The sequence below is a fragment of the Limanda limanda genome, chromosome 18 (assembly GCF_963576545.1).
Source record: "Limanda limanda chromosome 18, fLimLim1.1, whole genome shotgun sequence".
Classification (NCBI taxonomy): domain Eukaryota; kingdom Metazoa; phylum Chordata; class Actinopteri; order Pleuronectiformes; family Pleuronectidae; genus Limanda; species Limanda limanda.
The window spans coordinates 7,944,890-7,970,911 of NC_083653.1; the positions used below are offsets into that span (position 1 = coordinate 7,944,890).

The 26,022-nt window shown below is 40.4% G+C and overlaps 2 protein-coding genes across 3 annotated transcripts in view; both read left to right on the forward strand.

The window, feature by feature from the left end:
• The first annotated feature begins 1,104 nt into the window (after positions 1-1,104).
• LOC133024645 (interleukin-31 receptor subunit alpha-like) lies at positions 1,105-9,158 on the forward strand. Its single transcript, XM_061091804.1, has 16 exons — positions 1,105-1,310; positions 3,117-3,386; positions 3,482-3,599; positions 3,702-3,871; positions 3,964-4,082; positions 4,255-4,278; positions 4,387-4,540; positions 4,941-5,023; positions 5,153-5,369; positions 5,493-5,657; positions 6,676-6,777; positions 6,855-7,004; positions 7,089-7,229; positions 7,522-7,606; positions 7,792-7,873; positions 8,257-9,158. The coding sequence occupies exons 1-16, from the start codon at positions 1,256-1,258 to the stop codon at positions 8,707-8,709; spliced, it is 2,388 nt and encodes a 795-aa protein (XP_060947787.1). The 5' UTR covers positions 1,105-1,255; the 3' UTR covers positions 8,710-9,158.
• A 1,308-nt stretch (positions 9,159-10,466) lies between these two features.
• Positions 10,467-26,022, forward strand: part of rngtt (RNA guanylyltransferase and 5'-phosphatase) — a 71,385-nt gene continuing 55,829 nt past the window's right edge. For both annotated transcript variants that reach the window (XM_061091146.1, XM_061091147.1), the window contains exons 1-8: positions 10,467-10,852; positions 13,410-13,519; positions 13,599-13,702; positions 13,802-13,890; positions 15,632-15,707; positions 16,512-16,764; positions 18,787-18,896; positions 20,038-20,139. In XM_061091146.1, coding sequence (XP_060947129.1) covers positions 10,789-10,852; positions 13,410-13,519; positions 13,599-13,702; positions 13,802-13,890; positions 15,632-15,707; positions 16,512-16,764; positions 18,787-18,896; positions 20,038-20,139 — 908 coding nt within the window. In that variant the 5' untranslated portion in view covers positions 10,467-10,788. The remainder of the gene's footprint in view (positions 10,853-13,409; positions 13,520-13,598; positions 13,703-13,801; positions 13,891-15,631; positions 15,708-16,511; positions 16,765-18,786; positions 18,897-20,037; positions 20,140-26,022) is intronic.

The following is a 26,022-nucleotide window of genomic DNA, read 5'->3' on the forward strand; positions in this document are numbered from 1 at the left end:
ACTAAAACTACTTCCGGGTTATTTTTTTGCAACCGAACCACACCACACGATAAACTAATTGTAGCTCTTCACCTGTTTAAAACATTTGTAAACACAGAAGACATTATAACTGAGTTAATTTATAAAGGAGCAGACTATCGGCCCAGATCGGCTTCGTATTAATATCCATAATTAATGAGGGATAATATTAAAATGATCATTTTACTGATATTGTCTTTGCACCATATTCCATCTCCTTTTAAGTTACAGGCATCAGCCACTAGGTGGAGCGATATGCCTACAAAGTTGTTCTATGTATCTCTCTGTCCATCTCTATCTGTGATGAAACCAACTGTTCATATGTACAAAACAAAACTAGTTGCTGATTAATTATCTGTACGTCCACCAATCCATTAAAAAATCAATTAATTAAGTGCAGTAATTGTCGCATATAGAAAGATTTTCTTATTTTTTAAGCATTTAATAAAGATTGACATTGCTCTTATTTACCTTATTAATATTTATATATCTATTTATTCATTCATTCGTTTATTCATGCAAGTCTTTCAATTTTGTTGATCTTCTTTCTGCTCATGTTCCATGGTTTTTATCTCATCATTTCTTCCTTGTAAAGCACAAAAATTGTTAAGAGAAGAGCTATGTATATATATATACACAGCCTACTGTTATTATTGACATTATTAGTATAAGTAGTAGTAGTACTATTAGTAGTAGTAGTAGTAGTAGGGGTGGTAGGGGCTATAATTTTCCAAAAGGCCATTTTTGTGGCACAATAAAGAGTTTTTGCTTTTCTGATAAGTCCAACATTTTTCATAGTTGATCATAATATAACATTACTGAAACATACCTGGCAGAATTAGATTATCAGGCTCTCTGTCTTTTGTGTATGAATTAGCAAAGTTATACACAAGGTGCGCTGCCAGGGATGATCTGAGTCACTCTCTCCTGATCCGTTGCCACAAAACCGACACAATTCATTTAAGTCTCAGAGGCATCGGACATGTTACTTCACTTCCTCTTGGCTCTCCGTGTCTCCAGTTGTGTAATCCCTCTCGTTTGTTACAGGGTTTGCTGTACTTCCCGTTTCCTTGGTGGCTGATATACAGAGTTAGAGAGGAAATGCGGTGCAGTGCAGGAAACAGTATGTTTTAACAGCAACTTTAAAACGCTGTTATCCAATGCCTCTGGATATCCGACACCTCTGAATTTGTCTAAGACGGGACTTTCTTTTATCTGTGGTAACCGGACAAAAGAGATGTATCCCTTCCGAGTGACATTTATCCTGGCTTTAATCCTCTTGGTTGTTAAAGGTGAGAAATGCTTTTATATCTTAATTTGACTTGGCGTAGGTGACATATGGTGTTAAAATTCAGAGGCAGGACCTGAATTGTTAAAAGCTGTAATGAGCTTTCTGGAAAATTCTTCTTTTGTTTTGGTTTCATAACATACTGTTTACCGTGGTTGATAGGGGATTGGTATTTATTATCTCAACAAAAGCTGAAAATGTTTATAAATCAAATCAAACTTTCTTGAGAATTTTGTGTCCAGAAAACGTGTTTATCTCTGTGACAGGAATATAACGATGTAGTGTTGCTGGAGTGGATGATGTTTGGAGCCCATTTTTTTGCTCTGATTGAAACAAGATATTTCTGTAATGGGCTCTTCATACCATCTGAGCTATTAAGAAATAACTCGTGGCACTAATGTACTCTAAATGAAACTAAAGTCTTCCTGTGCCGCCGCTTCAACTTGAAATCTAAGTCTGTGTTAATCAAAATCATGGAGATTAGGACGTTTTTTGCCACTTCTTTGTAAGAGGCTCAATTTCTAACACTACATGGACAATTAATGTCTCAGCTGAGTTTTACTGCATGTGAGGAGGAAAACAACAGCACATCACTGTTAATCTCCTGTGTCCATCCCCTCAGACTCTGGATCGCTGCCATATTTGACACAAGTCCGGAAAAGGAGTTAAATTAAACCAAAGGCCGCTTTCAGTCATGCACGGAACTACGGGCTGAGTGTGAAACAGAAAATATCTGAGTCATTTTCTTTGGAAATGTTCCATAATATCTCCAGCTTTTGGCGTTAAGGGCCGACACCTGTGTTGATGTGCCGTTTACAAAAAAATTAGATTTTCAGTCCTGTCCTGCCTCCTGCATGCTCTACCCTGAAGCCCTCCTTCTCCTGAATGATCCAGACTTTTCTCTGGTGTCGTGAACAAGACCGATCTGGACAACCTCCTGCTGTGTTCTTCATACAAGAAAGATTAACTCCAGAGAATGGCGGATATTTCTCAATAAATTAGTTAATTCAGTTTCTTTGTGATGGAAGATTTCTGGAAGCTGGTGAAAGGAGAACTCAGGCAGCAGCTGATGTCTTATGCAGAGGATTTTAATGTAGACTTGATGCATCAAAGAGACCAGAAGGTGAAACAATGTACCAACGCCAACAGAGAAACATGAGCAATCGTTACCCCCAAGTCTGAAGATGTCTCCCCCAGAATCCCAGTATATCTCCCTCACCCTGAGTCACCCATTCCAACAGCACGTGAATGAAAGGCTATCACGGCTGTCACTCTCTATGTTACATGTAGGTGTTCACATCCCATTGGATAGTTAAGCCTAAAGCATGCATTTCTAAATCACATCTCTCTACTGATCTAGTGTAGAAAAGAATTGGATTTGGTGCCTCACCGTCTGGATCATCTGAATTAGGTATAAAACTTGTGCGAACAAATGAGCGTAGACACTACAATGTACTGCTATGTGGCCCTTTATCTACAACCTGACCTTGGGTATTGCTTGGAGAGAAAGGAGTATGTGTGGAATGAGTCAGGCTGGTGGTGTACAGATATAATGTGTGAGGACGGTCAAAGATTCCTTCTCAAGGGTGAGACGATAGAATCGATGTCTGTTAAGTACAAAGTTGCAGCCTGGTGCTTTTAGCCTAGTTTAACTTAATTTAATATCATCTCATGTAACCCTTGGCAAGATGAAGTTTATTTCACAAAATGTCAAAGTTTCCCTTTAATGTAATGGTTTGTTGCATCATTAGGAAGCTCTAGATTTTCCTTCACATTTTGAGGTGTCGCATTACATTGTCTCTTCCTGCAGGCCAGCACGTGACCAGCTGTGATGTTTACCCTAAAGATCCGTACATTGAGGTGGGATCGGACACCGAGGTGTTTTGCAAGAGGTGTTTCCCAGGCGAAGTCTACTGGACTCAGGACAAGGAGCGAATCGACCAGAGTCTGTCAAACACCATCAACAACCAGACACACTCCGTCCTGTCGCTGACCAACTTCACAAAACACAGTGCTGTGCTGGAGTGCCACAGTGCAGATATACACCAAGTCCTGGGGGGCACCATCATCAAAACTTACAGTACGAAGCCTTTTATATTGATGCATTCTAGCTGTTTAGATGAAATATATACATATTTATTTATATTTATGATGCAATACTTCCTCTTTCCACAGCAAAACCCAGCAAAATATCATGCATGTTGGATTATGATAATCAAGAAAACGGAGGTGTACCGGACCTGCTCAAGTGCAAATGGGAGCATCAGCATCGTAAAACAAACTACACTCTATCGTGAGTAGCTTCTTGTTTCTTTTGTGTCTGTAAGAATCATTATAGTAACATTTATATTTCCTTTGTCATTTATCTACTTAACTCAAAACGTATATGTTTCAGTTTCTCCTCGCCAAGCGATTCCTGGAGTAAGAGCATCTCGAATGTAACCACATGCACCTACCCAGGAGATGACATATTACTGTTCGAGAACTTCACTGTTACTGTGAGAGCTAAAACTGATGCTTGGGAAGCTGACTCCGACCCTTACGTATTTGATCCCTTTAAGATATGTAAGAATCAAGAAGTACATTATTTAATTTCTCGATTATTTTATATGCTCATTTGTGTATTTGAAAGTGCTGCTCTTATTATGTTCCCCTAGTGAAAATTATCCGTCCGAAGATAAAGGTATCTGTCGAGTCTAATAATCTGAAGATTGAGTGGAAGGGGTCAATAGCCAAGTCAAAGGGAGAAATAAAGTGTCAAGACAAATACACCGAGGTATGTCCGACAAATATAAGTAAGAAATACAAAACAGTTATTTAAATGTGAAAAACTACCATTGCTGGGTTCGTTGATAATTTAGTGAATGCAAATTTGAAATATGTGCTAGTAGCTGTTTAAAATGCTGGTAGCTGGTTTTCAAATACCTCGGGTGTGTTTTCTCTTCCAGGCTGTCGGTAACAAAACTCCAAACGTAAGAGACACATTTTTCCCTGGCACCTCAAAACGGAATTCATGTTTTCAAGTAAAAAAAAAACTACTCGTCTCTAACTGATGTCCTTTCCTTTTTTTTTTCTCGAAGGTGTCCGATATTACTGTAAAGCCTGGAAAAAATGTGTTAGTGTATAGAAAGGTAGAACCCTGCAGATGCTACAAGGTTTCAGTCCGCTGTGCTTTGGACGGCGCCCCCTGGAGCGACTGGAGCCTGGAGAAGACGGTTCTGACTAAATTCAATAGTAAGAAGAAATGTTTACTCCAAACTGCATCACACTATATCCAGCTGTTCAGAAGGTATCATCTCACTATTCAAAACCACTGAAAGATTATTAGATCTGATAAAAGGGGATCATTTAAATAGATCACTTCCTTTCCTTGTGTGTTGGTTGGTTTGTATGTGTGTTTGTAAGCAAGTTTACATAAAAACAACTGAACAGATTCCCGCGAAACTTGGTGGAAGGATGTAACATGAGTCCCGTAAGAACATCAGAAAACGCCAAATAAGCGTAGTTCTATCATCAATTATTTGCATCTGTTGTAGCTTTAAGTTCTGGGCTTCATTTCGAGGTGTGAACAGTCTTGTTGTGTTGTGATGTGTAGTGTTGTTCCTTGTGTGACAGTTTGATCATATGTTTACAGAGAGTGATGTCAAGCTGCACATGTGGAGGACAGTAACCAAACCGGATACAAATGGAATCAGAAAGGTTCATGCCATGTGGATCGTAAGGAGCCCTCTTCATGTTGCCTTTGCGTCGCACATTTTGAAAATCACTTCCTTCTTTATAACCCACATTTTCTAAAGAAAAACCTGAGTTCCTTGCATCACTAAGTGCTTCAAACTTTCTCCACAGCCGATTCCTGCAACATGTGAGGGCACATTTCACTACAAAATCCAACGGATTCCCTACAAGCAACACACAACTGGGCTCAATTACACGGAGACTTCATGCAGCAATTCGACTTGTGATGTTGAACTGAATGAAGAGGAGCACAGAGTGGATCTCACAGTGTTCCATAATGAATCTCCGCTCGCAAAGGACTCTGTTTACGTTCCAGCCGCTGCAGGGAGTGAGTCTTAATGTTATAGATTTTTTCCTTTTTAGCAATGTATTGATCGACTTGTTTTCAGTGCATTTGGCCTCATGCGGATGTTGGCGATGCGGCATTAAACAGTTTCTTTTCACTTGGCAGGCCTCCCTCAGGTGACTGAAATCCAGACTTCAGCCGAAGAAGGCGTCATCCTGGTCAGCTGGACGGCTCCTGTGCAGCCCGTCAGAGGCTACATGATCCACTGGACCCACGATGGAAATCAATATTACTGGAATGAGACCACATACACGAACACGTCGCTGTTTGGTGAGTCAACCGACCTGAAATGGAAAATAAACGTCAGATAGAATGAATACTGAGTGACAGTAAACAGGAAAACATAGAATAAGTGGGTAGAATCTGAGTCAAGCCCATCACTGACTCACTGTGAACTTGGCTGACCACCAGATCAATTAGTGTCTCATCTTTCATCATTCAAGTGTGGCAAATAATGGATACACTGCTCGGTAGTGCATTCGCTAGTAAAATCTTGAGGTTTTTGAGAAATATGACTCACCTCTCACAGTGATGACTCATACACTCAGTGGTAGAACGATTCTGAGTTCCATTGAATAATCCCAGTGATGTTTTCACTCGTGTATTTTACTTTCATTTTAGGAGTTGTTGTTTTCTTTATCTTACAATGGGCCATTTATATTTAAATATTTTTTATGTACATTGGGAGCGGGTCCTCTCTACTGAGGCGGCCATTTTTTTTTTATAGTTACCCAGACAGGCCAAACTAAACAGCTTTTGAGTTATAATGACAACTGAAGGCCATCACAGGGTCTTTGAGGTGAGGGGTATTAGGCTACAACATGCAACTTCACCACTAGATGTATCTAATATCTACACACTGAACCTTTAATTCACCTCATTCTATGAGTCTGTGCAGTAGAGATTGGGGGAAAGCAGCCAAGCCAGGTCCTGCTGATACATGTTTTCGACCAATCATGAGTCAGTCTCAGCTGTTGATCATGATTTTTCACACTGTTTTTAAAGCATAAAAGAAGTAATTAAGCCAAACTATAATTATCTCTTCTTTAATGCTAAGAACTACCTGAAAGAACAAAAAACATCTTTGTGAAAAATGTATTCACTGTTTATCTCGACTTTTTAGTTGAGCTAATTTAGTGCATCTACTAACATGAGCTGTTTTCAGACGTGAACTCAGGAGACTCATGGGCTCGGACTTTATTGGGAGTTTTTCTTTCACACATGAACAACACAGCAGGAGCTGCCTCTTCGCTGTGATAGATTTTCAAGTGTCTTCCCTTTCTTGCAGACCTCCTGGATAAGACGCAATACACCATCACAGTGACTCCCTTCTTTGATAACAAGACGGGTCGTGGCTCACAAGCCGATCAGATCTGCTCTCGAATAGGAGGTACAACCCTCTTCATGCTATACAATGACTTAGAAGTTTAACCACAGTCTTTAAATTTGAAAACATGATCTCCACAGATCCAGATAACATCACTGCCAGTGTTCGACCTTACCACAGAAGTGCCAGTGTGAGCTGGATCACACAGTCGCAGGAGGAATGCAGTGGTGCTGTAATCTATTACACGGTCTTCTACAGGACCTCTACAACTCCGGAAGGACCGTTGCTCAGTAAGGCAAGCACAGACTTGTATGAAGAGATTTATTTCCTTTGACAATTCCATTCATGAAATGTCTGTGACGGTTTTCTCCTAGATGTAACTGTTTATAGCAAAAAGTGGGACGTACTTCTAAAAGACCTGAATCCAGACACCCAATATAGCATCTACATCGAGGCCACAGCTTCCACTGGAACTTCTAACAGCAGTCAGAGTTTCTTTAAAACCAAAACATCTGGTAAGTATAACTTTGAAAGGGCTGAGGACATTTCTGGCTTTCAAAACGAATGTTACACATCTTAGTTTTGATTTTTATGAGTACTGCTGCAGCCCTCATGAATTTGCATATATCCTTGGTTGACTGGGGATGAGGAATTACATCATCAGCAAGTTTAGAGCTGCACACGCCATGACTCATTTATGTTGCTGTGACACCAACAGAACATAACAGTGATTGTATGGAGATTTGAACATGCTCTCGCTCCACCGTCTGATACTGCTGTGACATGGTTTGGTTTTTTCTATTACAGATCCGTGGATGATAACTGTGCTCAGTGTCTGTGGAAGCATCTCCATAATTATTGTGATATCTCTTGGATTATGCTGCGCTATTCAGTAAGTTTCACATTGTTAGTGTCTGTCATGATTTAAGAAAGGTTGATTTCGAATTAAACCAAAGGACATTTTCATGTAAGCAAATTTAAAAAAAGCTGAAATTGGCGCATTAACACTTAAGATTGTGACCATTAAATCTTAAAACGTGTTTCCTTCATGATGGTTATTAATCTGCTTTTTTTTAGATGTAAGAAATTCAGGGAGAAGCCGATGCCGGATCCAGGCCTCAGCTCTCTGGCGGAGTGGCTGTTACCACATCATCCAAAGGTGAAGAGGGAAATGGGAATAATGACTTAATACCATATTAAAGTGGATGAGATGAGTACATTCCAGACTATTTTCATTCATGACTCAGTGGATTTGGAATAGACAATAAGAAAGTTCAATCACAGTTGAAACAGATTCTCTTTGGGTGGCAAGAAAATTCAAACATTTCATCTTCTGCAATGATAAATTATAATAGACATACAGCATTTTACCTTCAGTTTACAGAAAAAATGTATACTTTATTAAAAACATAATCTTTCGGTTAAACATAATAAAAATAATGCTCTGGGTTTTTTGTAGGTTTTATCTCCTGAGAAAAATACAACAAAAAATCGCTTAATGTCTCTTTGGTCTTTTCTTTTACGTGAATGTTATGTCCGCAGGGAATGTGCCTCTTCCAGCCTTTCAGTAATCCGTCTGAAAGCTTCTGCGATAGGGTTTACACAAAGGAAATGCAGAAAACACCCGACTGTCCATCAGCTACAGGCTATTACCCAGAAAGTGACGAGGATGAGGAATACAACGCTTCTACCGCGTCTCTTACATCCAAACTACACAATGAAAAACCAGATGAACACGTTGAGACACATCCGTGCTCGTCTGGAGAATCCACAGAGCTACTGTCGCCAGGGAACAAACTTCTCGGCCCATACCGAAGTCAGAGGTCTGTGGAAACACCTGATCTAAACATGAGTAAACAAAGTAAGGGTGTTCCAGTAAAACAGTCAGAAAAGAAACCGATGACTGTTTACGTCAGTTTGAGCATGTTGAAAGAAGGGCCGGTGATAGAACCAGAAACAAACTCCAATATCCAGGAATACATAAGACCTGACTAAAGATTTCCTAATTCATATTTCCACACTAGTTTGTTGCTTGGCAACGTGTCCACAGATCGTATGTTTGTAGCAGCTTTATGAAATCCAGCTTAAGTATTTACCTGATGTAAAGAATATTGTGACAACTGTATATGCCTTGAGTAACAGTTTTTCATTTGAACAAAATCTATGTGGACTGAACATTATGCACTGTAAAACATATTCTTTTTTTATTATTATACAGTTTGAGATGTTTCTTTGTTTGTTTTTACTGAATAATAACACTGGTGCCAACAGTATTGGGTTGTATAGTACAGAGGTTGTGTAAAGTTGTACAGTTTATATTATAGGGAATGATAACCTCCACCTTTTTGTCCCTCAGTGAGCAATTGTAAAGAGAGTAATTGATATTTAGTTGTTAACCCCATAATATTAGCTATGTGTTGTAATAAAAATAAGATTTCCTGTCATTCCCTGTCTGTTATCACTGACATATTCAACGTAGATGGCATAGTTGGGACTATAATGCTCCTACCCACTTGCTCACAGCCATTATCTAATGTATGATCACAAACAGCTAACTTTGTGAAATGTTTTAATCGGTTAAGACTTTATTAAGTACCACATAGACACTCAAAATAAAACTCGGTCTACGATTTCACGTTTAAATTGTGTTTGGGTGTAATTGAATTTCAAAGGCATGAAGGGTCTAGAAAATCACAATATTCCTTCCTTTCATTTACAAAAAACATTCAAAATATTGAATATTTCAGAAGAATATATAACGGGATAAATCTGATCCTTTCCTGATGGAGTTCAGTATTTTAAAGTTTATATGTTGAAACATATATAATTGGTTACAAATGACAAACGAGAAAAAAACGTTTTAGTAATGTCTTCTTTGATATTGATGCTTAGCTTTATTTTTTTAACCCTTTGATACACAACATGGGTCAAAAGTGACCCGATTGAGTTTTAATTGTAAATATCTTTGCAAGAAATTTATTTTGTCATTCAGAATTCCAGAAATTTCTCAATTAACTTGTTTTTGATCATTACAAATTCTTATTTTAATTTGTCCTTTTTTACTTTTTTAATAAAAATCATTTTTGTATCACTACCCTTCTAAGGCACAACATGGGTCCAAAATGACCCATATTCATTTCACATGTTATGTCATGCATGGCTGTGCTTCTTTGCTATATCTTTTTAAATCTATTTATTTAAACAGTTAATATTACAAAGTTTTCATCAAAATTTCTTGTTTTTGATTACCACAAATCATTATTTTCATTTTCTCTGTCTTCATTTTTTAACTAAAATAGTTTTTGTATTACTACATCAAGTTTACACACACATGGGTCAAAAATGATCCATGTATGCAAGTGTGAATTTGATAGGAAACTTTGATTTGTAAATGTTTGTAGTTAGGAACATGTTTACTGTGGACAACTTTTCACATGCCACACTTGTCAGAACTACTAATTTGAATATTAAATGATGAAATTAATTGATTTCCAAAAATATAGCAAAGAAACACTCAGCCGTGCATGAAATAACATTGTAGGTCAATACGGGTCATTTTTGACCCATGTTGTGCCTTCGAAGCCTTTGAAGGGGTTTGCATCTTGTGTTTCAAAGCCATAGACTGTATATATGCTGAAAGCATGTACCACAGGGTTTAACTCAGTGTCACTGCACCCAGCGTCCACAGTGGGCAGTGTGACGCATGAAGTCACCTCAACTACAATTATTAACAACCAGAAGAAGAATGCTAGTTTATGTCCTGAACTAGCTAGCTAGCTACCTCCATCTGTGGCTGCTGTGGATTAAAGGATAAACACACAGGGAATATAACGCCGTCGTTGGGATACTGATATGCCGAGAGTCGCTGGAACATATGTTTCGTGCACTGGCCCGTCGGCCCGGCAGAAAGTGGACCGGCCTTAAATTTCTTGGATGATTCGCCTGAATTAGCAGCTGAAGGGCCTCGAGTCCGCGGTGCTCGGGTGATCGACCAACCGGGGGAAAGCCACGACCTCGCGGGGGGTAGCATCAAGCCGCAGCCTGCTATTTACCGAGGATTCACTGCACCCGAACATGTCGCACGTCGGACCCCCTCCTCGGTGGCGGAACTGCCCCAGAAAGGGAAATCCTGTGGCGGGTGAGCAGAGAACCAGAAACCCAAACAACTCATAGCACCAGCGTTAGGGTCGAGGTTAGCTTAATGCTCGCGGGGCTAGCTAGCGTTAGCTCCGCGTTGTGTCTCACAACATGCTGGTGCAACACCGCCTGGTTCACTCGTCCTGCTGCTACGATCACTGTGTTGCTATCTCGGTTCATTCCCTGTCCCTTAAAAACTGCCAGGTTAGCATCACAATGTGACGATGTTAGCATAATTGTACACATAGCTAGTTGTTGTTGCTAGCAGGTAGATAGCCGATGTATTGAATGAGCGCTGTGGATAATATAAGTGCAAAGTTTGTTAAATATTAGTGTGAACTTCTGTCATTGTCAGCGAGACAGTCTTTATTTTCCACATTTTTAAATGGAGCTTGGTATGAAGCTGTATCTATAGCCGACTTGCTCCTGTAGCTAACGGGCTGTCAGAGCTCAACTCCTCCCTGATAAACGTGGAATCTGCGAGTGTCTAACTCTAAATTCACTTTACAATAAACAAAGTTGTGGGCTGTGTTGAGGTAGTTAGTTTACCAGGCTTGTACAGCGCTTAACTTAGGTGTTGTTGATGTTTTAGCCTCAGCTAGCTGCGTTGTGGAGGCATCACGTGTCAAAACAAACCGGGAGCATGGTGCACTGTACATGATGCTGGGATTCTGTCACATGTCCTGTAACATAAATACCACATTTCTTCACACCAGTGCATCATCCAGACAGGGATCCAGATCCAAGGTGCACACTTATTACTCTTTAGAAAGTAGAATCCAGAGTTTTATTGATTATCACCTAGATACATTTATTTGTCCCAAACACATGCACAGACATGCACAAGCACACTCATGCAAGGAGGGAAATTTAACCTCTGCTTTTAACCCATCTGGTGCAGGACACACAGAGCAGTGGGCAGCCATGTACGGAGCCCGGGGAGCAGATGTTAGGGGAGTAAGGTGCCTTGCTCAGGGGCACTAGACAGGGTAGTTTTGGACAGATCAATCCAGGTTCGTCTCTGGTTCGACTCCACGGAGAAACAACCACATAGACGAACCTGGATTGATCTGTCCAAAAATCTATGACCTTTTCTGCCCATAGTCCAAGTTTCTGCCACTAGTCCTGATGGGACCTCAGGACAAACTTCTACCTTGTTGTGTTTACTTTTAATCCAAACAATAATATCCTGTCTTGGCCTCTCCCCGCAGGGAATTTGACAGTTTTGTTTTTTTGTTTAGATATTACTGTAATGCAGTTCATAGTGTAGCCCTCAGCTCCATTGGTGAATCCCTGCTCCCCTATGAACCTGCAGAGCCTCAGGTTCTCCAGCCGGGCTCTGCGGACTGTCACTAATTCCAGACTCAAGAATAAAAGGGAACAGAGTTTTGCAGTCAAGGCTCCTCTGCTCTGGAACTCCTGGCCCGAGGATCAGAGACTTGCATACTTATTATTTAAATGTTTTATTAATACTAGTACACCATTATTTTATCTACAAACGTTGGCATGTTTATTATTATATATCGTTATTCTTTTCATCCCGTATTTCATATAACGTATTATTCGATCTTACAATCTTATTTGCCTCAGTTGTGAAATGTTTATTTTATGTTTTAATCTTGTTTCAACCATGTAAAGCCCTTTTTTTTAACCTGTGTTGAAAAGTTTGTTATATTACCAGGCCAAAGCAGAAGACTAGCCAAGTGGCCCCAGACTCCCACATTTACTCCGTATTATTTGGATTTTCATATTTGCAATAATCACAAACTTGTTGGAAATTCTTACCAGTGAGAGGCAATATCAGCTCTGATGGGTCGTCCATCTTCCACCTGCTCTTTTTGTGGGACCATCGGAGGAACTCTAGTTTGAAGAATCTAATTGGTTTGGTTCTTTCATAATAGATAGAGAACTTTAAGGCTGTAATCAACAAGTATTTCCATTCATAAGATGTCTCAAAATTATTTTCTATTTTCAGGTTAATATACCATAATATCTTGTTTAGTCTGAAGAGCTGTCAAAAGTTTGAGGATGTTGGGGCTACTGCAATAGGAAACTAGGGGAAATTAATTTTTGGGGCATTTCTTCTTCAAAAAAAGACTTTAAAAAAAAAAAAAATTATTAGCTATCAACATCACTGCCAGTTCATTTTCTGTCCACCAGCTAAGGGATTAATAATCTAATCATAGAGTGAGGGCACCAAGGGGAATATAATGAGACTGCCATCCATGTGTAATGGGGGTCAGTCGGGGTCCGAACAACAAATCATCTCCTGAACCCAAACAGCATAAATCTGGTCATGCAGCTTTAACGCATAACCCCACATGATTCATCAAATTTTTGTATCTTTAATTTGGTAGGGTGATAAAGTGTTGTCAATATGGTGGCTTTGGAAATAATTTTTTTTTTTTAGAAATTTAGGTAATTGAATCGATAAAAATACAGTGTGCACGAGGGCTCTAACAAAACTATCCACCTTTAAGAGTCTCTACTCCACAGAGGTTTTATACTTCATACTTTAACAAAATCACAGATTGATTGGTTTTTATTTTCCCTCTCAGGTAAATTCCTTCCAATGAAAACAATGTTGGGCCCCCGATACGATGACCAAGTTGCAGAGGGGAACAGGTTCAATCCGGAAATGCTGTCCAACTTCTTAAAAAGCCTAAAAGTAAGTAACTCCACAATGACCTAAATCCTGATTCTGAAACTGAAAAATTAACAATGCGCCCTGTTGTTTTCGTCTCCAGGTGAAAATGGGTTTGCTTATAGATTTGACGAACACTACTCGCTTTTACGACCGCAATGACATCGAGACGGAGGGCATCAAATATTTGAAACTGCAGTGTAAAGGGTAAGAGTGTAGTTGCCTTCATGAGTTGGACAAATTGTAAGTTGTTGTTCCTTCAGTGATAATTATGTAGTAAGTCTAACGAGCCTCTGTTTGTTTTAGCCACGGGGAAAGCCCTTCAAAAGAGACCACTGAGATGTTCATCAAACTCTGCGACGACTTCATAGAGAAAAATCCAACAGAAATGATAGGTAAGCGAACTGTAGAAACCGTAACAGTTGGATCCATCTTTCTTTTATCTATGCCACTTATCCCCTGGACAGGTTGCCTGCGTAACACAGCGCCTCACATTCATACCCACGGTCAATTCAGAGTCTCAAGTTCACCTAACCCAAATTTAGCACGTCTTTGAACTGTGGTAAGAAGCCAGAGAACCTTAAGAATATCCACACGGATGGGACATGTTAACTCCACACAGAAAAACTGTATTCTTGCCTTGAATTCACTTCAATTTGTGAAAAACTAATTGAAGATTTCTATTACAATGTTGTAAAATGATTGCATTACTCTATGTTACCAGCAGAGAGCAGCCTTACTCCAACATTGGACAGTTGCGAATGAAAGCAAGGTTATGTCTCATTTAAAAACAATTCTGTAATGGTAGTATTGTCTTTGACATCCAACAGCTTCCCTGTACAACCAGTCTGCTCAGTGTTCTCGTGTGTTACTGCCCTGAGTTGCACATGCACCTTTCCAGATGTGCATGACCGTTAAACAGATCATATATCAACACAGTCTTGTGCAAGTCATTTTATTTTTGGTTTTCTAAGTATGTAGGAGTTCCACATGAGAAACAAAACACTTTCCTCCCACAGAACTCTGTGTAGGTGATTTTCTAGGTGCAATGGCATCGAAAGGCACCAAGGCTGAAACCTGGTTCAACATGTGGGCTAATGCTTTTATTCTCTGTTGTTCTGACTACATTGTATTTTTTATTTCCTTGAAAATTATATAGTTGTATCAGTAAACATTTTTTAGCAACAGCAGCAGTTACAGTTAGATCAGGACCCTATCAAGTCCACATATCACAGGGATATTGAATTGTACTTTCACCTCAGTGACAGCAGGGTGCTCTCTTACATCGGTCTCACACCTTCTCATCCTGTCCAGATCCGCTCGTACCTTTTTTAACAGCTTCTGATGTGTAAATCCAAACCGCTCAAACATCAGCACAATGTGTGAACATCACATCAACCATGTGCCGTCGTGAACCAGCCGGTGATTAGGTTTTGTTGTCTCTGCGGTACACATGTGCAAATTGGACAGTTGGGCTGCTAAATCTGATCCTCGTCCTCTGACACTGGTTCATTTTATCTTCATTAGCGTTGCCAGGCTAACCTCCTCTACTAGGGAAATATGAGATTCAGATGGTTTGAACTCGTGTGGCTGAATGCTGCTGTGAACCATTTAATGAAGATGTCACTTTGATTACGATGTTTTTCAGAAGGCTTTTATATTAGCCCTGGAATCCAGTTTCTCCTTTTATAGACACGTCCGCTTCACTTCAAAATGGACTGCACACTGTTTGTCTGTTTTCTCTGTTTCTTTTTCCCTTTTCATCCACTCTTTACCTCTCTGAATGGTTCAACCACCTCTTGGTGGCCCGTGTGTGTGCAACGGCTGGTGTCAGGCTGGTTTTTGATGTTGGTATAAAGGCAGGACCCCCCACCTCTCTCTCTCTCTCTAAGAAGAAGGGGATCTGCTGGTTAGTCTTTTGACGGTGGGACTTCAAAACATGGACTCAGCCTGAACACATTTCAAAGAGGACTTTTTTTGTGTTGTGTTAAACCACAAGGCACAATTCAAATGAGTGCTGATATGAGTTTCTACATATTGCACCTCCAATAGTGTTTTTTAAAAATGCTTATGATATGTATTATAAATGTAGACTTGAGGTAGAGTTCTAAGTTTTGGTCCCTCTTTGTCCCGAAGGTGTTCACTGCACACACGGCTTCAACAGGACAGGCTTTCTGATATGTGCGTACCTGGTGGAGAAGATGGACTGGAGGTAAGGGCTGCCCCCCCATTAATCACCTTGCCTGTTAAAACATACACACACAAACACACACACACACACACACACACACACACACACACACACACACACACACACACACACACACACACAAAGCTTCGCAGATATGCTGGCCGACTAACAGTGACAGGATTCGTTACTTCACAACTGAGATGTTTGAATAATTTACCACAGCTCAGCAGAGGTGGGGCGGGTGGGGATACGCCTTTAGTGAGAGGTGGAGCAACAGTCTGAGGAGGCAGAATCCCTGGAAGCTGCATAAAACCCTCCCACCACTTCCTGTGTTATGAATATTCTGAGGGCATTTACAGCCCTGTTCCAGTATCATGCGATGGTAGATAATTCGGCGATCAAATAATCAACACTGCTTTATCTTTTATCATTTTGCATGTAAATATATGCATTACAAAAAAATCTGCATTTAATGGCAGTCATATCTTTAAAGCATTTGTTCAAGCAAGTACATGTAACATGTACTAATAAGTTACTGATTAAATAGTAGAATAATTTAACGGGTAAGGACCTCCAGAGAAAAGCTTATCACAGACTGAGGAATATTTTTTCAATATTATGATCCTATGGGCAAATATTGTTTGTTTCCTTTGAAACCAAATCTTATCTTTAACCGATAATGTTTTTTTAAAAAGAAAGTCTTTAGTTAGGCTATATTCATGAAATAATTGCAAGTTACAGCCCTACATATAATTAACGTACACTAAGGAATATAAGATTAACCTTATCATAAGACAACCTGTCTGTGTTTTCTTTTCTTATCAGCATCGAGGCAGCTGTGGCTGCTTTCACCAAGTCCAGGACTCCAGGGATCTACAAGGGAGACTACCTCAAAGAGCTTTTCCGTCGCTATGGAGACGAAGAGGACACACCCCCGGCCCCCGCACTGCCAGAGTGGTGCTTTGAAGACGTCAACGAAGGGGAAGTGGACGATGACGGCAACGCGGTCGGCCAGGATTCTGGCCCCAGCTCCTCTGGGTCGGGGCCTGGCAAACGAAAGAAAGAGAAGCTTAAACTGGTAAGACTTCCTGGAAGCAACAGGAAATGGACTTTCAAGCAGAAAGTGGGGTCCCTCTCTGCATGACACGGATCCCATGCAGGGCAATGCAGTGTCTCTGGGGAAGCTTCCCTTCTAAGTGATGGAACTGTTCAACTTCATATACAAATCCAGTAAATTTAATCTTTAGATTAAGAGAAAACAAGCCTTTCATCTCCTCAACAGCTGGCAAAGGTATAATTTGGATTCGATGTCAGGCGTGTCGTGATGTGGCGCTTTCATCAGCGCAGTCGAGTGAAATTAGAAGTGGTGAATCATCTCCTGTTGCGTGTAATTAGGTTTTCTTCTGTTTGCAGATGCTCTCATCCGAATAATCTTGAGTAGTTACAAGAAGCTCAAATTAAAATGGCAGCACCAACATTTCCCGCACTCAGAGTAATGGAGGCAGAATGGAAAGACAGAAGTAAATAGAAAACATAGAGTTGTGCAAATTTCATTTACACTCGGATACAAACTGTAAATTATTCAGTATCAGCTTTATTGCTCATATAACCAACGGAAAACCTGAATCAAGCCGAATCTAATAGTTGAGAATGTGATGCAGCAGAGATGTCTGGGGGGAAGAAGCCAGACGAGAGAGAGAGAAAGCAGCAGCAGCTCCTCTTGCAGACGACATTACTTCACTGTCATTAAACAATACTGTCTCTAGGTTGAGTGGTTTGCCTCACAGTCAGACTTGGTGGCCAGTTGGCTATTATGCAGAGAAATGTCTGCTCGGACGATGTGGAAAGTAGAAACGCTGCTCTGCTATTTTGGAAAGTACATAGATTAATCAATGATTGGCTCCTCAGTGTTGGAAAAGTGTTCCTGAGCTCCCCGGGTTAGAGATACTGGATGTGGTCAAGGGAATCCGGTTTCAGCCTCTTGTGGACTCGTTGCACTCTGCTGTAATGTGCTTGAACTATCCAAGGAGGAGTATAAATGTAGATGGCCTTACACTTAACACCCGGCTGTAATTCAATATCGTCGCGGATCAACTTTCTGAGGAATCAGAATGATTTGATACTAGCTTTTAAAAATACGAGCACGTCACAGTTGCTCAGAGCCAAAGGTGGCGTGACATGTTGAAGATATTTGATTTACTTCTTTACCGTATGCCATTCATCCTGAGATATTTGTGTTCCATTTGTGGAGCTTGTGGTAATTTGAGCTTGGAGCTTGGTGTAATTTGAACAAACTAAACGTTTTTTTAGGATTAGAGCTTCAGCTAATGATTAATGTGCCATTGATCAGTTATTAGATCATCAACCGTTTCCTCAACCTAAGAGCCAGAGTCCAAACCTGAAGAAAACCAACAATTATTCTCCCTCTGACAAATGAAGAAACTGCAATGTTTTTTTGAAATATCATTTAAAAATTAAACTTTTAATGATGAATTACTTGTCCAAAATATTACAGTTTCATTTTTCTTAGGCGAGATACCGGCTGATTAATAAGCTGCATTTGTCATCTTGATACCATCAAAGTCAGATTAATGAATATTTCAGCCACGTCACCTAAAGCTGCTCATACAGCACCTTATTATCTCTGGTCTTACAGATGCATTTAACTGTGGAATGTGTTACCTGAGCATGAGGAGTCATTTATTTAGATGACATTCCCATAAAACAGACACTTTTTAAGGTGGCCTAGTTTGACTCTTTTGTGTTACATGTAGAATTTAGAAAGTCGTAATTAATACAGTTTTCAAAGAAAAAGTCCTTAGAATGTAATGCAACTGCTTGTGTGCTGTTGGATGTCCCATATCTGTCGGCTGAAAGCACTAATGTCCCTGAAGTGAACTGTGTGAAGTTGCAGTGCTTGAATGCATCAAAGCACATTGACCCTGTGCTGTACTGTGTCTCACAAATTTGAACACTTACTCAATTTTGCTTTTTTACCATGTGTACTTTCACCTCAATTCAGAGGGATATACTGCTGCTTTTTTTCTTCTCTGAACTGCATCCAAGTCCAAGCATCTTTTTCTTTCTCTCCTCCTCCCAGGGTGCAGTATTCCTCGAAGGCATTACGGTGAGAGGCGTCACACAGATCACCATACAACCCAAACTAGGCGAGATCCAAAGAATGTGTCAGGAGTTTTCAGAGTGGGACAGGTAGGTCTCTCCGTCTCTCCTTGGCCTCCACATCCCCCTGTGGGAGACTGTGCATGTCTCTATGTACATGTGTGGGTGGACTGTTCTGTGTTGTGTTTGACCCATTGGTCCTAAACCACCTTTTCTGTAAGTTCGAGACGCCTCCAGACAAAAGCAGTGTAGGACTATTTTTTTTCTTTCTTCTCTGAATTAACAAGTTGTTACAGCTTTTTTAAATGAAATCATCAAGTTGACTCTACTGCTGTTTGTTGTCCCAGCAGATGACATGTCAGGCTGCCGTTTTTAATCAATACCTGCTGTTGCCATTGTTGTTTCTGTTATACCTCTTCTCCCTTGCGGCCCTGTGCTTGCTTGTATCTCTCATGTATGTGTTGTGTGTTGTGTTGTGTTGTGTTGTGTTGTGTTGTGTTGTGTTGTGTGTGTGTGTGTGTGTGTTGTGTTCCTGTATTTCTAAGACTCGGCTTTATCATAAAAAAGACTAGTTTATATCTACAATTCTTTTATTTAGTCAGTGTTGTGTTTTCTTATTCTCTCAGTCACACTTACCAGTGTTTCTGTATTTTGCAGCTCAGTTAATATTACACATATCGCACCTTCCGCAATTCATTCTTATTTATTTATTATAATTTTGTAGTGAGGACAGTGTGCTAACACTCAGGAGTGTGAGTGTGAGTGTGAGTGTGAGTGTGAGTGTGAGTGTGTGTGTGTGTGTGTGTGTGTGTGTGTGTGTGTGTGTGTGTGTGTGTGTGTGTGTGTGTGTGTGTGTGTGTGTGTGTGTGTGTGTGTGTGTGTGTGTGTGTGTGTGTGTGTGTGTGTGTGCGTGTCACTTTAAATAACACTGAGGCAGGTGTTTTCACATCTGGGTTTCGATGGAGTCTAAAAAAGTCTTTAATGTCCTTAAATATGTTCAAATATAATGTACTAGGTCTTACATACTTTAGGTCGGTCTTAATTTTGTTATCCTCATTTAATGCTACTACCGTCATGCTTAAAAATATATTTTTAATAGAAATTTTCTGGCGACCTGCATAGTTAGCAAATTGAGGTCGCCTGTAAAGATTAGATACAAGAGGGCGTATTTGTCGGGGTTGGTTGGCATATAAATTAATGTCACCCATTGTGTTTTGATCATTTTTTTCAGGTCTGGTTTTCCCGGTGCTCAGCCCGTTTCCATGGACAGACAAAACCTAAGTTTCCTGGAACAGAAACCATACAAAGTCAGCTGGAAAGCTGATGGCACACGGTGGGTCGACTGTTCATGGCTTTTCTTTCCCATTAGTAACTCTTTGTCCCTGTGTGTCGATACCAGTACCGCTATCTCCGAGCTATTGGTTCCTCTAATTGCTACCTTTCTGAGTCAATACAGACAGTTTGTGTCCATGGGAGCTGTCCATCAAGGTTGTATGTATCAGAGGTGTCAATTTACTTTCCTGGCTTGTTAATGAAGACTGAGTAGAATACTAACACGGATTATATTTCTTATCTCGTTTTAATTACAGTACCTTTACATAGCTAATAGGCGTCAGTGGTTTTAAGTATAGCTCTGGAGATGTGGACTGTATTTTTATAAATTGGCTGCAAAGAGCAAACAAGGATCGTTTTCTCCAATGTAGAATAAGAAATGTTGCGGAAGATCTTCCTTTTCGTTCCTTCGGGGGTTGAATTTGCGTTTTCTTTTGTTGTTTTACTTTCTTGCCTAAAGCTAGTGTTGAGGGGGGAAAAGGAGTTTTAGTATTCCTGTAGTCTGCTGTCTCTCTCGCTGGTGCAAATATGCAGTGTGCTGGTGAATATTTAATGACTGCAGTCAATTTCCGATTTTTACATATCGCCGCTTTAATTTCCTCCGAGCAGAGCACAGACATGGCCCCAAACCAAGATGCTGCTGATGTGGGTAATCGTCTGCCGTCATCTACGAATACTGGGAAGTGTATTTAAAAAAAGTTTTGCTCTTACATTCAAACAGAGACACTGATCCCGAGCTCCTCCTCTGCCGTCATGATCATGCCCTGCAGCTACTTGAGTCTGGGAGAGTAGTGACACCTAATGTCTTCAGTCATGTGAAACAGAAATAGAGGCACAGTATGATGGGTATGAGTCATCACTCAACTGCAGCACTCTCACGTATTACTTTCTCTTCATATTTTAGGTAAAAATGGTTTGGATGCAAAGCTGAGGATTTTTTATGAAATAAAATGATAACAGAATCAGTCAGTGCACTGTATGGAATCCTATACGAAACAAGGTGTGTGTAGTAATCCATTAGCATTCCTTGTGCCTCTTTCTGCTTTGTGCTGTGTTGCGTTATCCTCGTTCCATTCAGGTGATACGGTTTTGCTCACAATGGAAGAGAGCTTGCATTTATATGCATAAAGTGGATGGTCTTTATTCTGTCTGAGGTACGGCTGGTCTGATATTACTTCTACCATTACCATTCAAGCGAGCTGAACAATGGATGACAGCTTTTTAAAAGTGTTTCTACCTTATTAGTGCCTCGCCTGGACTGCCATGCATTTTAATTTATCCAGAAAATAGTCACGTCTCTCCTGCCTGTTTGGCTTTTGTGCGAAATTGAAATGGCACCGAAGAAGTGACTTTCAGAGGCATTCTGGTGTGTGTGTGTGGGGGGGGGGGGGTTGAGGGGGGGGGGAGTGTTATTAAAATTCTTTGATGTGGCACTTCATTAAATCCAGGTGATACCTCAAATTGATGTACAACAAAAATGGTGTAACAGCCAAGATACTGAGAATTTTCTTGGGATCTGTTACAGTGTTAATTTCGTTGACAATAACGAAAAATATTCGTTAACGCCCCTTTTCCCATGACTAAGACGAGACGAAGACGTAACGAAATGGATCTTTGAAAATAAAAACTATGACGAAATCTATTTTAATTTTCGTTAACGAGACGAGACGAAACGAAAATGTTGGCGGTTGACTAAGTCACAACAATTTTTAAAAACATAATCGTATCAGGCCGTCATGAAGTACCCGGAGCGGCGAGTGTGTGTGTCTGTGCGTGTGTGCGTGTGTGTGTGTGCTGCCAGACAGCGCACAGGTCCCGAGGCTCCGCCCCCGTGCACTCGCTCAGAGAGACAGTGAGATCAGAGCTCGTTCATGTGAAGCAGGCCGGTCACTGACTCACCGGCTGCTTCTTAACTATGGAAACAGTGAAAACACAGAGTTTCTCTGGTCTCAGCTGCGCTGAGATCAGCGCAGCAGCTTCTGGATCAGAGCAGAAGCTGCAGCTGGTTTCTACAGAGCTGCAGTTTCACTGTCCGCCTCCAGTCTGATCTGCTTTCACTATTTGTTTTCACATTTCGCCAACTAAAATATATAGGCTGCAGCTATATGTTTTTATTTATTTCAAAATAGGGTTCTTCTTATTTCATACATTTCCCACAAATATGGGGATGACTCAAATAACCCTACATAGTTCTGCGTTTAATTTATTTCAAAGTAGGCCTACACTTGCCTGTGTATTTTCTTCTCCTCTTCATAAGCATTTGGTGTTTCCCTTTGTTGTAACAGGTAAAAATAAATAAAATGCCAACAGTTTTCTTTATTGTTGTTCTATAATTTCATAAATGCAATAATCTACAGATTAGTATAGTATAACTTTATATAAAATTTTATCAGCTTTGTTATCAAATATGTTTTGCGGCTCCAGACAAATTTTATTTGGGGGAAGAGGGGGCAAAATGGCTCTTTTGATAGTAAAGGTTGCCGACCCCTGCTATAGACCTATAGGAGGGACATCTAATGGACAACCTAAGTACTGCAAGCTAGACTAGTATGCAGTTGTAGACACAACACAGGGGGTCCCTGGGCCTGAGAAGGGAAGATAAGGAGTTTAATGTGGCTATTAAATGTGACTAAAACTAGACTAAAATGTAATTTGTTTTCGTCGACTAAAACTAGACTAAAACTAAGAAGGATAAAAATGACTAAATGTGACTAAAACTAATATGCATTTTCGTCAAAAGACTAAGACTAAATCAAAAATAGCTGCCAAAATTAACACTGATCTGTTATCAACATTAAGCAAAGTTAATGATTGTATATATTTGTGCCACTTGATTCTGCTGTTAATCACCATTTCCTGGGCTCTGTTCATCCTAAACTGGCTTTAGTGTTTGGATCATTTTAATTCTGAAAAAATATAGCTTAGGTGTACATAACGTACTATACAACGTAGGTTTTATGAGTTTGGAGCTGTGACTGTGTAATATCATTGAAATGTACTGACTCAATTGTGTTCTCAGTTTGTCATTCTCCACATGAATTGTGCAGAGTGTGCAGAGAATTTTCCATTAAATGTCCTGCGTTGTAGCCAGTGGCACCTGAGGATCTGAAATGGGTTTTTAATGGGAAATTTTTCTCTTCAAGGTGGACTGGCAAGATCTTTTTCTCTTTTGGATATCGCCCGTAATTCTCACTTAAATATGACGTAAAGTATTCTGAATCCCTCTGGCTTTTCATTTGTTACTGAAGATTAGAAACTAATTAGTACTTTTAGAAGAAGCAATCTCCTTTTTTTTTTCTTTTTGTATTTCATACAAAAACATCCTAAAAAAACCCAGTTGGCAAAAGTGTTCAAGAACAATCAAAGCCCTGGATGTTTCCATGTAAACGTGGCTCAGTTTTAAGAAATTATGTCATCATGCATTGTTGAAATGCATCGTGGGTCCATTGCTTTGCTTTACTTGCAGTTTTTGTGGTAGAAGTTGAGAATTAAACTCTCCAAGCAGCAGCACTGGTACCAGCCTATTCAATATTAAACAAATACAGTTTCTGTCTGACATCAAACGCAAAATGAGCCTGGAGAGAAGAGGCAGCTGTTGCACCTGATATGTGTTCAGCTGCTTGCTTACTACCATTCAGCATTGCGTGGACAGGCAATTTTGAATGTCCCGAGCGGTTAACTGTGATTGGTTGTGGTCGTTATCTTTATCGCACCTGCAACAAGTATCAGGCCCCACCGTCAATACGAGTGAGTATTGTGTTACACTCAGACCCTGTTTGAGGATTTTTGCAATCTCTTCCTACGGCTGCCTGGCTCTGCATCAACCCGACAGTTAAACTGCCTTGCTCAGCAGCAGGATAACAGGCACGATTCTGACAAAGTACTGCAGCTACTTCACTTAAATATACATCTAATGCAGCCACTCCTGACAGACGTTCCAGTCATATAGAGAAAAAACTGTCTGTGCAAGCTATCTGTCAACAGCGGGGCTTCTAATGGGCTTTGGAAAAGACAAGAAAATCAGTGTGTTTACCAAGAGGGGAACCAAAGAGTTGGGTTTTTAATCAACTTGTTGTAGAGTCTTCTGTCAGGCTTAGATTGGTTTGTGCCCCAGAGAGGAGGACTGGGAAGGAAGACAGGGGCCAATTATTTGCCTGGGACCTAAAACAAACAATGCTGCTCAACTTGGACTTCATCAAAGAAACTGGACTTGAGATAGTCTTTGGCTCTCTTAATTTTTTTTCTCCTCAAAGTCCCTGCACTATCTGAACTAACACTTCAGGCGCTGATTTAAAACATGGAATCAATAACCCATTGTTTTTTCTAATGCCAGATGGAATCTTTTTAGCAAAAGAGTGTTCTCTGACTTGGCTTGTTATTTATTAGTTGTAATTAACAGTCTCTTTAAGGGCTGTCATGGTTTAACTGAGGTTACACCATCACAGTACAGTTAGTGCAGAGTCAAACTGACGACTGCACTACTGTGATGTATATGTATAGCTTCATAATAATACAAAAATACTAATACATGAAATTCATTGTAAAGATGCAGCGCTCTCTTTGTTAACCTTGTTGTAACAGCCTAAATTAGCATTTTTTTTGTTAATATTTGTAGCAGTTTATTGCCAGATATAACCTATAAATTGAGCTGAATAGATGCATTAGTGTAAATACTGGATGTTATTTTGATGTCACTGCCAGCAGCGGTGCTCATTCATTCTGCCAACAGCCTTTCTATTGTTCTTTTGGCCCAGTGGGAGAGACAGTCAATGTCCAAGTCAGAGGCTGATGTGAACGGTTATTGCCACTAGTCTGCTTGTAATTACTGTTGAACCTGAGTGACTCTGTAGGAGACCCCTGTCAGTAGAGGTAGGCATTTTACCCTGCTGCAATGACGAGACATTTGTATTTGGCAAAATCGAGTCCTTATCAGCCCAGCTTTCACAAAACTTTAAAGTATGGTAGTATGAAAAAGTTATTTTAATGACAAATGTTTAAATGCCTGTGTAGAAAATTGACTTTCAGGCAAAGCAATTTACCCTCAAATGTGTCTCTTATGCACTCCCTTTGTTGCTTCTCCAGAAAAAGTAATCATCATCAAAGATTAGACTGCGGAATATAGTCTGCGCCCAACAACATCGTGAGACCGCTCTTCTTGTTTTCACTCTCAGCTCTGCTGTCACAGATGAGAGATCAGCCTGGCCTCTTTGGGGCTCAGAGAGCATCCCTGCCCGTTGACGCACCACTAATGATGTGCAAAGCTTGTGGATCTGATCTCAGACCCCCCCCGGAGCTCAGCTGCTGTCAGTAAAGCCGCGGGACTCGACTGTTAAAGCAGACACAATGGCCGTCTGTGCCTCATTAGGGCTAAAGTGCTAGGGGGACAGGGCTCGGGGATAAGGACAAAATCTGAGTCTCACGGCACCCATCAGGGGACGGGCGGAAAGGCGAGGGCGTGCAGAGAGGCGGGCAAACACTTGTCTGAATAAAGGCACATGGGATTGACTATTTTCCTTTTTGGCCATATAAAAATAATTCAGTCTCTGCTGTTACCATAGCTTCAGAGAGAGGGAGATGTAGGTGGGACTGCGCCGAAGAGGAGGTACAAAGTACTAATGGTCTCCCTCTGCTTTCTTCTGAACATGCTTGACAGCGTTAGCCATGGCTAACTGGCCAATTAGACAGTAGAGGAAGCACTTGTGCCTGTTTTGTCCTTACTGGTTGACAGATCTTCTCCGTTGTGACGCTCATCCTATGCGTTTGATCATCTCTCACACTGGTCCTCCCCTGAGATTAAAGATTCCATCCCTGTGCACACGAGGACCAACCTGTCTGCGGGAATCATCATTTGCTTTCACATGTTCAGGCAATTCTGTTCCCTCTC